At 36.5% G+C, this 15,582-nt stretch overlaps 1 protein-coding gene across 2 annotated transcripts in view; it reads right to left on the bottom strand.

Annotated features, from left to right (window-relative positions):
• LOC111872044 (HEAT repeat-containing protein 3) overlaps positions 1-3,138 on the bottom strand; it is a 35,485-nt gene extending 32,347 nt beyond the window's left edge. The window contains exons 1-2 of one of the 2 annotated variants that reach the window (XM_023865541.1): positions 3,056-3,138; positions 2,249-2,421 (exon numbers count right to left, since the gene is read on the bottom strand). In XM_023865541.1, coding sequence (XP_023721309.1) covers positions 2,249-2,334 — 86 coding nt within the window. In that variant the 5' untranslated portion in view covers positions 2,335-2,421; positions 3,056-3,138. Of the gene's footprint in view, positions 1-2,248; positions 2,422-2,670; positions 2,987-3,055 lie in introns of those variants that run through there. The other variant, XM_023865538.1, reaches the window with a different exon arrangement.
• Positions 3,139-15,582: the final 12,444 nt, after the last annotated feature.

Raw genomic sequence — 15,582 nt, 5'->3', positions numbered from 1 at the left:
ACACAAGTTAAACACCATTTTAAACTGATTTACTGCATGCATCAATTTCTTTAATAACTTACAACAATGAATTGAACTATTTCAGGTACTTGCCAATACTAAATTACTTTTAGTGCCTGTAAAATATCATCAAAGTACTTATGACAAACCTACAAATTTACAGTAGCTTCCAAAATATGCAAAACTCAACTTACATATGGACTTGGAAGACTAAACCTTACTTACATCAGGGTAGGAAGTTCATGTCACAAGCAGACAGAAATGGACCTTAAACATGTGATTTCTTTGAAGTTCCCTAAAACGGGTACTACATAAGTCTGCTGTAAGACTCATAAGCCACGATCTTGGATATTTACCAGAATACTGAACACGCTTTCAGCCAAAATGGTGTTTTCTGTTTGCCTAGTAACATGGCAGTAAAGCATATAACATAAGCATGTTAAAAGAGAACTAGAATGGGTTCTCCCATGATACTCATCCCACAGCTCTCTTAGTATTTCAATGAACTAAACATCACTGTATATTAGCGTCCATTTGTCTATAATCCGTCTAAATTGCAACCCTATTTATTTTACACTTCAATGCACTCTCTAACACTACATGTTTCGGCCTCAAACGGCCATCTTCAGGTGTTTTTCTACAGATATTCAATTAAGACTGTGTCGAAATTGTGTCAAAACTGCTACACTGTTTCACTGTTCCAATTTTTTTTTAAAAAACTACATGCTGTAGTCCTCTTTTTAATTAAAATGAGAAAAAATTCTTTTATAATTTGTTACTTATTGTTTTGCTTCACTCAGGGTGTCGTCATTTCCGTAAAATATAAGATGTTTTCCTTGGCAGCTTGTTCCTCATGTTAGTTATTTTCTCCTGGTTTGTGTTTCTTCCTCAACATGTGGTGTTGTCTTTACTAGTTTGTTGGAACAGTGAAACACTGTAGCAGTTTCAACACAATTTCGACACAGTCTTAATTGAATATCTGTAGAAAAACACCTGAAGATGGCCGTTTGAGGCCGAAACATGTAGTGTTAGAGAGTGTATTGAAGTGTAAAATAAATTTATACCGAACTTAAGCGGGGCACATGGTAGTGTAGTTGGCTGAGGCACTATGCTACAAGCTGGAAGGTGGCGGGTTCAAGTCCAAATANCCTGGTTTGTGTTTCTTCCTCAACATGTGGTGTTGTCTTTACTAGTTTGTTGGAACAGTGAAACACTGTAGCAGTTTCAACACAATTTCGACACAGTCTTAATTGAATATCTGTAGAAAAACACCTGAAGATGGCCGTTTGAGGCCGAAACATGTAGTGTTAGAGAGTGTATTGAAGTGTAAAATAAATTTATACCGAACTTAAGCGGGGCACATGGTAGTGTAGTTGGCTGAGGCACTATGCTACAAGCTGGAAGGTGGCGGGTTCAAGTCCAAATAAGGTCATTGGATTTTTTCAATTCACCTAATCCTTCCAGCCGCACTATAGCCCTGGGGTCGACTCAGCCTCTAACAGAAATGAGTACCAGGAATATTCTTGGAATGTTCTTGGGGGTAAAGGTCTGTCCTTACTGCCATCTATGAGCCAAATGTCTAGAAGATGTGGAAACCGCAACATCTCACAAGCCTATGGGCCTCCACAGCCTGTTACAGGGATACCTTTACTTTATTTACTGAACTTAAGCAACTGTTCTGCCAAAAATGTTTTTTAATAATTTGCGATATACCAGATAATTGTTCCTGCTAACTTTACCATTCACCACTACATGGCACTCAACTTGCTTCCTTTCCTATAACATCTCAACGAGGACTAGAACCAGAATAGTCAGTCACTCAGGTGACTATTTACTGAAGAACCAAGGTTTCAATCTCAGTAGTGTCAGAGATTATTGCTTCACCACATCAAAATCAGCTGTGTGGCCCGCACAGCCTGGGCACCTCCAGCTTGGTTTTTGGTAATGATGTGAGTGGAGCATGAAGCTGACCACTCCCTCTGTGTACTTCAAAAGTCTACAGTGCAAAAAACTTAAGTCTCCAAGCCCCTTCATCACGTGGTACTTTGGTACAGGGGCAATATAAGCTGCTTACTGAATGATGCCAGTATTGAGATTATGTATTATATGTGATAGGATGTTTAATGATTGTTGAGCAGTTGGTGAAATGAGAATTTGTAGGGGAAAATGAAGTATCCAAAGAATACCAACCAACTATGTCCACCACAAATCCCACAGGACTTGCCTAAAATGAAGCGCCAGTACCTACCTAAGTGCTCCAGCTGCTGCATTCCTGACAGTTGTACTCTTGTCAAAGAGTAATGGTGCAGCTACTTTCACTACTGTATGTTTCATAACATCTTCCACAGAACCAGGCACATCAAACACTGTAGCTAATGTCTGTAGGCCAATAACCTTGTTTTCTGCATCTGGAGACTGAAGCTGTAAAGAAAGGCATAAAATTGTAATGCTTGTGGGATGGCATGTCACAATGTTCTAATTATTATTTCAGCTAAGATTACAGACCTCTTTAAACGTGTACCTCAAGAATATCAAACTTCATTTAGTTATCCACATATATCTTCTGCTGCCATGGCCCTACATTACACCACCAAACACTATATAAATTGTTATGAGATTGTCCATATAGTTAAAACAGCCTACCCGTATAGTTCTGCCTTAAATACGTACCAGTTCAAGTAGAGTCTGAATTGCATATTCTTGTTTGGACTTCTGGTCACTAACTCCACCACCCAATTCACTTTGTTCCCTTTCAATATCACGAATGCTGGGAAGACCGGTTGGATTTTTGGCTCTTGTTTTCGCTTTATTACGCTTAGATTTACCCATCTGGTACACACTTGCTTCAATTTATGACCAAAATATCACACAATTTACAAACAAATTCACTTTCTAAGCACATGTTCAATACACGAGGCAACCGGCAGCCGTAAGATTGACTATCAGTGCTGGCAACATCCGAGGAGAAACATCCTCTGAAAGGTCATATATTTGATGCTCAGTAAACATTTCAGCCATAATTTATGATTTTTAATAGTATGTACTTATTACTAACCTATCCCGATCCATAAGTTCCTTCCAGTGATTTTCTTGCTATGTTACTCTGTTACTATCTAGATTGGCTATCATGAACATGCAGTGATGTCACACAGTAGCGTCTCTGACGTCATTCCTGATGTTTCGTGTACTAATGATCTTACAAACATTCCTTCCAACTACGAACAGACTAAACACATTTACTCAGATTCAGCCCTGAAATACAGAAATTGTAATTATTTATTTACATTTTAATTATTGATTATCAATTAATAAATATTCAATGACATAATCCCCTTTAATTTAAACGACGTGTCTCTTATCTTTTCATTTCCAGAAAAACAAGCAGGTAACACAAATTATATTCATTTATTAAATATACAACCACTTTATTACATTTTCTATTCACGATAATGTGATATACTACAACCTACTTTGTCTGGGGACAGAACTGAGGACGATATAAAACTGAAGTCAATAGACTGAATCTTGCAACTCTGGTGGCTGAAGATTGCAGCATTCAGATAGTATTTCAAGCAGATTCCAACACTTAACTGTCACGGGATGCTGCAGAGGCCAGGGAGTTTGCCAATAATGGTGGAGATATAAATCCAGTATGAATCAAGGACAAGAGATTCCGTGTGGGTGTATACGTGTCCATATGCGCCTGTATGTACAATATGCTTTTCTCGAGGATCCTCCCTAGAGACAACTACTTTATCTCTAGCTCAAACACAAGACCTTTACTCTCCTCTCGACCCAAAAACCAATTCCGCCTTGTGACAGCCATTTATTTCCCTGGCAGTAACAAAGAAAAAAAATGTATTGAAGAAACAAACAACAATAAATTATTATCGAAATTTGAATCTACGAAGAAATTCCTTATTTTCTTACTCTAATTCGAAGTTTGGCTTTTTCATACTTTGTTGGGTTATGGTAAATGTTGTAGATAAAATTGTCCTTGAGCCTAATTAAGCACAGCACCATTAATACGTGAGGAAGTGGAGGTATAGCTCCACGCATTCTTCACCTTTTCATTAAATTAGTCAGTTTCACGACCCGGCTGCTTTATCACCAGACAAATTTTAACTATCAGTATGTTAATATTCTTGTTATTGTTACCGAATTACGTTTGCTTCATTAGGGCTTCTAACACAATATTTACTATTATTTCATTGTTCTTTTTTACGAAGTTCTGTCTCACTTTATAGTCTGACACACGTGTACTTCCAATTAATTTTATGCGCAGTTTAGGGCTATGCCACAGATCAGGCGGTTAGCTGCCTCCTTCCTGACTCGAAGGCCTGAGTTCCGTCCCCGGACAGGCCGTGTGGGATTTTTGGTGAACAAAGTAGCACCAGTGCGGGCTTTCTTCGAGCAATTCGATTTCTCATACTAATTTTCATTCCACCAACTGCTCCACAGTCATTAATAATCCTATATCTGACTATATTTAGGCTCGGTTCTGAAGGCGTTTTTAAATAGCGAACCGAAAGATATATTGATGTATATTAGATGAAATTAAAGATGATATTATTTTCACCTAGGATCATATAATCTTCGATGAACAACAGAGTATTAAGTATATATCTCCTTAAGATCTAGGCCTTGTAAATTTTGTCTAATTTTTCTGTGAACAGACTTATTTTGAAGCAGATTAACACATACATGAATGAACTGCCTATAATTCCAAGCAGAGGTGCAAGAATTTCCCATATTTATCTAAATGGTCTTGCGTAACTCCACCACCACCACCACCACCATCATCATCATCATCATCAACAACAACAACAACAACAACAACAACAACAAAGAATGTGCACTTTTTGTAATAGTAAATCTAAAATTACAGCTACAATTCGACAAGAAGTTTTCCAGCAATATATGACTCCAATGTGATTTTAACATGCAAATGATTTTTTGTAGGATAAAAATGACTTTAAAGAAACCCAAGTTAGTTATTGCTCATCAGAAGTTAGTTAAAAGTCGAAAAGCGTTGTGGGCAACGCATAAAATTATTGACGGTTCATGATATTCAGTACAATCACGAGGCACAGCGATCAGCAAAGAACATGACGTGCCACAACTAGGCTAATGTATCAAGCAAGGGAAAAATATTTCCAAAACCTCCAAGACAGCCTATTAATCAGTCATGCCGGTTTTTAATTTAATGCAGCTGTTCTAGGTTCATTTTTAGCCTGCAATGTAGGTATTCAATTTTAATATTATTATAAAATTCACACTTAGGTTTTTAAGAAAAGTGAGTTATAATAGCTTATTTAGCGCCGAGTAATAATTTAAGGGTAGACTACTACAGCCTATCATCTCAAACGCTATGAGCTTATGAAAAAAGAAAATCAGGTAATTGAAGGACTCAAGTAGAAGGAAGACTGTGACCAGAAGCAGTTGTAATTTTTTGTATCGCAGAAGAAATTGACATAACATTACGAACTATGCGTGATCTATATTAAAATATTACTCTGTCATTTTCTTGGAGAGACTGAGAAAATTTATGGACTAATGGGCATGCCATATTACTCCATCTCAGTTCTCTTGTGCGCATGTTTGTAGGTAGAGCTATATTTTGGTAGATTTATTCGGGTTCTTTATGGAGCGATATCAACTGCAGAGGTTATCAGAATTTGCAGTTACTACCGGTTTACCAATTAAGCATTCAAATTTTTTTAGGTGCTTAGATTACTTATCAGACTGTGGTTGACTGTAAGAGTATGAAGTTCCTTTTTGGTATTTAATAAAGAAAATTCTTTAGAAACTGCATTAGCCGTAACGCGTGAATAACAGAAAGAAGATTGGAACCAACAGATATAAAAGCGAAAAGGATAAAAGAAAACTGTCATAGAAAATGCACACGGAATAACGTAATCTCGAACCCCAATCAACAGGAAACCGGAAGTTCTGACTGAACATTAGCCACAACTTCTTTATATATGTGCCTAATTAAATGACGCCGTAAGTAGCTTAGGCTGTATAGCGTCAAAAGTTTGGACGATTAATGAATAATAAATTGGACAGAACGTGGGAGGAATCGGTTTAGTCCTTTGGGGCGCAATCCAGGCATTTGAATGCAGGGAATGTGGAAAACCACGAAAACACATCAGTCAGGATACTAGATGTCCCAGCCAAGATTCTAACCAGGCTCCTCCTAAATACAAGGAGGGTTTATTACTGCTAGAGTCAACTTTCTCAGTATTAACAACAATAAGCTATTGTTTAGCACAGGGAAATTGCGAGTGCTGTTAGTCTATAAATGACTTCATTCATTCATCAGTAATCTGTCAAGACGACAGGTCCACGGTCTCTTCCAAAACAGTTCCTCCACTTGATGCGATCTAGAGCTTTCTCCTTCAAATGAAAATGTCCTCTTCTGTCCCCAAGGTCATCCAGCATCTTCTTACGTCTTCTTCCTCGTCTTCTGTTCACTTCTATCCGCCCCTCTATATTTCCTTCAATAACTTCCTTTAGAAGGTAGTTACCGCGTAAGATACGGATCTGAAAATTATAATATGATGATTTCCGTGAGTTCATTTAACCAAAATTAAAATTAGTGTACTAGCGTGATCAGTCGCATTATTACTCTTCCTCTTCCTCAAAAAAACATGCCTGTATGAGAAAGAGGGAGAACAACATGCCAGAGATTGTTAAGATACGTTTAGTCACATGTTATCGAAGAATGGAAGATGATGACAGTTGGAAGGCCCACTGATGATAATCGAAAGTGTACTCTTTAGCGAAATTCTATAAAACACTAAATGCACATGTTCTTTTCTGCTGACGATATAAAGCGAAATAAATGGCTGAGTGGGGAGTAAGAGCCGCCGGAGAATTATGAGAAAATCCTATCATCAGAACTTTTCGTATAGAACCAGGAATGGAATCCGTGTCTTTGGAGCCAGTAGCATTATTCTAGTCATTAGGCCCACGGTTACAACTGTTACTTCCGGAAGCTTCCTCTTAACACCTCTCTTATGCAGGACTAGCTTAAAATCTGCCGTAACTTTTTTATGTTCGCCATAACCCGTGTGTTATCAACATCCACACGCCTTGCAACAGACGTAGGGCACATGGATCAAGGAAAACAACCGGTTTTCCTAACTCAATCCTGCTCTGTGTTCTAGAAGTTAACCTTTACTCGATGGCGAACATAGCCTGCGTTCTCTTTTGTTTCAACTTCTGCAGGCGCTACTTAACTCTTCCATTACATAAACGAATTTATGCGGTTCTCGGTTCCAGGAGTAACTTGTAATCCACAGGCTTAGTATGTTGATATTTTAGATTTAGGATGGAGTTGCTTATTGAATACCGAAGTAATCGCACCTTATCCTCTTGTATTATCTATCATTTCGCGGTGGTAAATTGCTCGCTCGTAAGATATGTCAAGATTAGCCTAGGAACGGTCCGCAAGGCTCATGCTGTCCCTACTTAAGCTTTAGAGGAGACTTAATCCCCACATTACGAATAAAGGATTCATAAATTTATACTCATTGTAAGGGACTTGAGTTGCCTTAGAACAGGGGTGATAAAAAGGTTCCTAAAGTGGAATCTTCAAGTTAGGTCAGCTGAAAGGAAACAACTACTGCCTATGCCTTGGTAGTAAAGAGGCTTCTCAAAATTAAGTGTAAAATACGAACATATCACAAGAGATTTTAAGTGTTTACGGCTGGGTTATGACAATACAATCTAATTTGTGGTTGCAGAGGTTTTGGAGGGAACTGCTGTCCCCATCTTCAGGAGGGAACCAAGTACGTATATTTCTCCTTTCACACAACGATTCCATCATATGCTTCTGGGAAGGAGTAAAGCAGATAGGAGCTATTTTTATTGTGATAGCCATTTCTAAGTCTTCCAGAAGCAGGTTTGCCGCCTACTTCTTGCTTGGCTTACACTTCCGATACAGAAGAGAGTATGTTCCTCTGTGACGTGTTTAAACTTCTACCAGAATTAAAGACGTCGCATTCCCGACTCAAGTAATCTGAAGGCAAAAGCTAATTTAAAATTACGAGTATAACTTCATCGTCTTTTGTCTGGGGGTTGGAAGACACTGTACATCTCATAACCTAAAAATTAATCATTTAATTTTATGGGAATACTTTCTACGGAAAGCTTCAAATTAGCCAGAAATGTGATTATTGGCCTCCTTTCTTTTTAAGAAAAAATTGAGAAATAACTTAGCTATATGAAATGAACAACAGTGTACTCATCATTCTAGAATCCTCAATACGGGATGTTTAACAGAAGGACATCGGATATAGTGGATCAAATGTGACATAAAATCAGAATTTATGAATGTGAAAATTCTCATATATTAGCTACGAAAATATCGGTGTAGTGGTTATCATACTTTCTTCATATTCAGGAATTTCGTGTTCGATTTCTGGAGGCAATTTATCATAAATGTCTTTGAAGTTTCCTAAATCCTTCGGTTGAACCCTGGTTTAGTAGATTGCAATAAAGCGAATCGCGACCACTTGATCTCACCGTCTTCCTAATTCGTCACTCGCATCCGTCATGCCTTTTGACATTATATGACATATGCTGTTTTTGATACATAGTAAAGTAAACTAAACTAAACAGAAATCCTGCAATTCCTCTTCATGATTCGTGACCGCCTCCATCCATATCCTTTCTAATTCAACACTGGACGCTATACTGTTTGGGCTACTGGCAGCGTTGTTAAATAAACAAAATAAACTCCGTGGTTTTAATTTGCAAACGCCACCGCTTTTCGGCGAATTTAGTGCGCAACGAATCCGCACGGCCGTTAATTTCGGCATTCTATATCGGAGCCGATATTCCCTTGAAATAGCTCCTCAGTTATCCTCACGAGGTTGAGTGGACCCCATTCAAGTCCCACTACTTCTCAGAAAATCTGGTAGTCCAGGCAATCGAACCCGTACCTCTGGATCTGTAGCCAGGAAATCTGACCACTAGACCAGAGAGACGGTCCGTCGTTAAATAAGCCACAAATGAATTAATAAATAACACTTATACGTGTGGATTCTTACTGTTAAAAGTTCTCTTTTACGATGTAAAATACAATTGGCGACAATTATAAAGAAGTGGTGAGATGTAGATATTTTTACATTCAGGCTTCATGAACATAACACCAATTGGATCTCATTCAAATATGGAAGCAAGTGATAATAAAAATAAGCAAAATCGTCTATAAAATTACCTTGTTCTGGAAAATTAAATTTTTGTAGGAAATAAGATTACCTAAACGAAGATGCTCAACGTTTGCTTCATGACCTTCTATAAATCCTCTACGATAACAATATTTCTTTGATTTCAAATCTATCTTGGTTCACAGGTTTGCAACAAAATCGCGATCATCGGCGAATATCATATATGAAAAGCGTTCCCTCGCCCATTGTTATGCATGAAAGGAAAGAAAGAACACCCTTGCATACCTGAGCCTGAGCTCTGTGCATCTTGCACCCCACCCGGCGATTTTGTCAAGATAGAAGGACCGAGGTCCCACCAGGGGCGGAGGAAGTTAATCGTTGAGGAAATTCTTAATTTCAAGAACTTACGCCTCACCCAACAGACCGTCAAGTCGAAGAACTACTACTGTAGCCAGTATAAATATTAACTGAAATATGCGTTGTTATTTGTGCATCGCTTGCCAGTACAGTTTACATTAACTTGGACTGTAACGTTCTCGGCCTACCAATTACTTATCTTCTTGTCTTGTTTAATTATATTAATATCGAATAACAGGCCAGTGATTTCGCTCATAGCCCAGAAGTCTTCAATGTATAAACCAACCATCCAGCCTCGGGAATTTGGGGAGCCACGTCTTACGTTTGTTCTGCCTCTCTACAGATAATTTTACTCGATTATATTAAATTGGATGCGACAATTATACGTACATGATTAAACAAGCTACTGCTACATGTTAAATAAAATTCCACGCATATTAAATATAGAAACCAGCTCTTTTATCTCATCAAGAGAAGGGGTATACTCTAGTTGCAAAGCAGGACAAAACTGCTTAGGCTCACAGGATCATGTAGTTATTTTTGTGTCCAATCCAATTAAGTATCATTTTTATATTTTTTTACTAGTCATCGATTTTTAATTACCTAACATATTGATGAGGAATTCCAACTTTTAAAATGTGGAAGATATAGTAAAAATAAAGTTTGGAACTTTGCCGGAAAAGAGCTATTTTTATTTAATTTTTCAAACCGAAGGAACAAAAAAATAGGAAACTTTTGGTTCAATTTTGGCGTTGAGACTTTAAAACAAGCATTAAATTCCCGATCAGTCAAATGTCACGCAGATGTTACACGTACTAACTCTTAATTTTGGATCTGATCCAGTGGCATATTATATGGAGTATATTTCTTGGGTGATTGGAAACTAGGAGAAACATGTGATTTAGAGCGATCACAGTATGAATGTACCGAAAAAGCGCGAACTGAAATAATTAATTTTGGAATAGCCGTGTTGCTCATGTGCTAACATCAATAGAATTTCCAAAGTATTGTTGCTGCAAAATATGTTTTATAAAGATACCTAACGAATATTGAGCAATTTTTTTAGAAAATATGACGTCCATTTTCATCCGAACTCTTCCATTAATGTGACGTATGAATACAATCCAGATATACAGAAATCCTCGGCACTCGACAGATATTCGGTTCAGTTACTTTGCTTCGCAATTATCAGAAAACAAATAAAGACTTATGATGAATAATTTAAACATTTCGTGGACATCCAAAATCTCTTTTGACAGCATCAAGATTCCTCCTCGTGATCCCTCAAATAGTTAGTTGTGGTTTCCTAAAGTTGATTTATGCCGGCTGGCTTGAAGAACCTCAAAATGTAGGCCCTATACCCCGAGGATTTTATGAATATGGTTATATATTTACTTGAACTATTGAAAGAGGACTAATTGTTCTCTGTGTCAGCTTATGGAGCAGCTTCAACAGCTTGGAGCAACTGACCGCCTGGTGCAGACTTCCAGTGAACAGGGAGAAGGCGGACAAATTGCCAAAACCATTCAGGGTATTAGCTACTTATGGTCCATGCAACCTTAGTATAACCCCTAATAACAAATAGCTTATTGGGCACCCTGCTTATATCCCCCTTCCCCACCTTCTGAACTACCATCCAGCTGAAGCAAGCCGATAATCTACATACATGTATAAACTGGGTCTCAATACCCAATATTCTTCCAACATTTCGCTCATTCCAAGGGTTAGATATTATACAATGTGGACATTCCTATGAAAACTTATATACCAATTGTTCTGATTAAAATAAATACTAGCAATCTTCAACTACATAATTATGTGTTATTAACATTATGATATATATAGTTCATATTTAAATTCAGTCATGCCTTGTAGTATAATATTTTGGGTAACTTCTGATATTATAAAAATATTTCTTCTATAGAAGACAATCATTAGATTAATGGCAGATGCTCATGAAAGAATCATACAGAGTATTATTTAAGAAGTTCCACATACTGCCTTTAGTCAGTGAGCACATGAGAGATCTGATAATATTTGTAACTGACAAATAATGAATGTTGCAGTTGCAGGTGTTCATGCACTCAATACAAAACACTTCTCTTGAGAGACCAGTTTGTAATCTTGCAGTCTATTAAAAAGGAAATCTACTATGCTGGTACAAAATTATACAACAATCTCCACCTCAAAAATAAAGGTTTATCCACAACCAGTAACAGTGTAAAGCAACACAGAGAATTCCATTTGACTCACATTTTCTGATCTGTAGATAAATCTATATTGCTAAGATATGACTGACTCTAAACATGAATCTGACTGAAAATGTATGTAATTTTATATATGTGGAAATAACACAAAGTTTGCATTTGTATATGTGAACAGTGAACTATGAGTGTGAAGTTTGTTTGTGTAGGACTCAGATTATTGATGTGGTAATAGAATATTTCAAGTGTAGTGTAATTTTGACTACATCTAAATGCACTATAAAATTAACAAGCATATTTAATAATAAAACTATATATGAAATTTAGTGTGTGTAGTGTACTTCGTTCTTCGGAAATGCTCTGCAAACATCATTGTATTTCTAGTTATGCTCTGATCATAGGCACTGCCTGGAATTTTTCCAAGGGTAAGTAACCTGAAAATTTGCTTATATATTTATGTCTGAACTATTTAATAACACTTTTGTGGATAAATCTAGAGATAAGGTTTCTGTTTAGTGTAAAAATATTTTTAATTCTTCATATTTTATATTTTTGTATTAATATCTATTATGTTTTCTTGTTTTCTCAAATTCTAATTTTTAAATACCTGGGGGAGGGATGATACCTGGAGTATGTCTTTGCACCAAATATATAGAAATTTTAGGTTCTGTGCCTCAATTGCTCAGCTTTGAAAGTTCCTTGTAGAATATTCCAGATCTTCTCCTTCCTAAAATCTTTCATTTCTTGGACATCAGCCATTATCTTGGTAAAGTAAAACACCGTTTAACTTACTGTAACAAATTTTTCATGGAAATATTGAGTACTTTACAACAAAGGAAAGAAACAGGAACACAGACCGGAGGTAGGGTTTAAATAAGACTCAGGATTTGTATGTTACAGCAGTACAGTTTGAAGAGATAAAAAAAATGTGGAAGTTAACATTTTCCATTTTACTTAAAACTTTATTATTGTTATACTTTGGTTTTTCAATTAAATAAAAGTTAAGGAACCTCCTCACCTCCATTAAAACAATACAACTGTCCCATTTAGTTCTCGTTGTTGTGAATATAAATATCTACTACATTTAATAATATTGCATCAGGACTGGAGATATTGTGTTGTGTGAGGGAGTGTGATATATATTAGGTGGGAAGTTCCATCCAAAAACTACACAACAACCTCAAGGATATGGGAATAACCAACATATAAAAATGTATCATCTTTTTCAAAATTATTTTCCCACAAAATGTTAACTAGTTGTACAATTATGTACTTTCCAAAAAACTGCCAACTCTAAACAGAAACATTGTTAAGATAACAATAATAATGACAAGATGAACAAAATAATTTAAATTGTCGCTGAAGACAGGAATGTGCATAGATCTGAATTCGAAAACTCTTTTTAACTTTTCTTCGCATTTTCTCCGTTTTCCTTCAAAATATTACAAATAGAAGGAATTATAACAAAGACACCAGCTTTTTAACCATTTTTTGGTCCCTACATGAAAAATCTTGTCACCGCACATACTTTATATAGTAATATGTACATATACATATATATCTTTTTAAATTTAATAAACATTTCTTAAGAAATCAGTGCTCCTAAGTAATGCCATTATTTACATATTTACTAAATACTGATTTTCAATGCAATTATATGCACCTAAACGAAATTTCCCATAACACAACTAAAAATAAAACAACAAAATGATCTTGGAAACAAATACTGAACTGTGAAGCCATTGGATATAAATTTCTAACATTTCCATTTCCAAGATTACTAACAATTTTAGTTTCAGCATCACATATAACACTCCTTTTCTGATCACATGAAAACAGGAGCCAAACAAATTCCTCAATTCAATAAATGATCAATTATCTACATAAAAACAAGTAGACTGAAAGTAACCATACACCCCAAATTGAGCGAGATACCTAGAAGGTAGATACAGGAGGGCCAACTCACAATGTTGTAATACATGTCATCCATTTTAACACTTACTTTGAACAGTCAGAACAATGGACCTGTGCATGCATTATCTGGATTTATAGTGAAAGGTTACATACAGTCACCTCAAAGACACAACAAGTCAGTAAATGATTTTAGTGGGACAGATTTCAATTGATTTTAAAATATGGATACATTATGAGTAATTGCAGCAAGAGAACAATATTACCAACAAGTTCAAGTTTCCTGTAATGGTAACTTGGTGGAAGGCAAATCACTGGACTGGAAGGAGATGCATTTAAAGTAGGCTCAATAATTATTTAGAAACAAAAGAGCTATACTTTTACAGGATACTATTGTTTCTAATAGCACTACACTTTGGCTGGAGCACAGTGGAATGAGCTACAGACAATATTTAATTCAAGAAGAGTTCTGAGAATTCTATCTCCTGGGGTGCAATGTCTTGTAGTCCTTTGACAGCGAGCTCTGCTTGCCGCCTGCTCTCAAGCTGGTTTCTTGCTTCATCCTGAAGCTGGAGGCAACATGTTTTCCTGAAAACGTTGGTTAACTTTCAACGGACTACATGGCGTTATATCTCAGAGGCCAAAACTCTTCATAACCACCACTGAGAAAACCTTAGATCTCATAATGTTTAAACCAAATTTCCAATTGAAGCCTGCAGACCTACCAACAGATATGGATATGAAATTCTCAAGCTTGATGATGTGTTTACTGATGTATTTACAGTGAAACACTCCCTTCTTCTCAGCGTCCTTGCTCATTGTGCCCCTTGTGCATCTCTGATATATTACTGCATACCTTATAAGTAGGGACCGGATTTTTATGCCCTTATAATCCCTTAAATATGTATGCATTTATGCATGAAAAACTTCCGAAATATGCACTAAAATATGCACATAAAAATTTATACCAAATATTAAAATTGATTTTACATTATTTTAAGACCAACAAATCAGTATTTAAGTTCATTTTATGTAATCACTGAATGGTTCATTTGCAATAAAGAGCTATACTTAAATACAAATCATGCAACAAAGCCAACATATTTCATTACAAATTTAAAAAACCATTGGTACTCACATTTAGCTCTCCGAACTTTCAACTTCCCTTCTGTTGAAGTTCACAGTTACTAAATGTTCTAGGTTTTCCATAGTTAGTCGCCTCCTTTTGTCTCGTAAGATGTCCTTACAGCGGCAAAAACTTCTTTCAACCTCACAGGAACTTAGGGGCACATGTACAAAAGCCGCTATTTGTCCACTGTTAGTGATATTTTACTTGGCAGTTCAGTACGTTTACCGGATAAAATTTCTTCAATTTCACAACATTTGTTCATAACCTGGATTTTTTTAAAGAATGCTGTGTACTTTTTCCTTTACTACTTCACCTACTCTTCCAGGAACTGAATTCAATTTGGAAACAGTGGTTTTGAACACACTTAACGACTGATACAAAGTAGTATTGCTACTGCTTGCCTCCAGTGAGGAAAAGGTGGATGGAAGTTGAGAGAAGTGAGCAGATATATAAGAAAGATTAGTTTCTAGTTCTGCACTTTTTAGTACATCTTGGGCAATATGAATTGATGCTGCACTTTTGGGATCAAATGTATTCACGACATTCCTAACTGTTTCTAAATGTTCGGTATAACTCGCTGCACACAGCCACGTGCCCCAGCGCGTTAAAATTGGTTCTGGCGGAAGTGGAACGCTCGGTGCTATTGCTTTAAAGGCTTCTTTTCTGTATGACACTTTAACAAACACCTTCTTCACAGAAGACACCAACTTGTCAACAAGTGGAAAATTTGCACGAATTGTTTCTGCAACATGGTGCAACATATGGGCAAGGCAAGTCAAATGTGTCATATTTGGAAATATAA

Source organism: Cryptotermes secundus, unplaced genomic scaffold (genome assembly GCF_002891405.2).
Source record: "Cryptotermes secundus unplaced genomic scaffold, Csec_1.0 scaffold87, whole genome shotgun sequence".
Lineage (NCBI taxonomy): Eukaryota > Metazoa > Arthropoda > Insecta > Blattodea > Kalotermitidae > Cryptotermes > Cryptotermes secundus.
The sequence above is the reverse complement of the archived record's forward strand: the minus strand, read 5'-3'. Positions and strand labels throughout refer to the sequence as shown.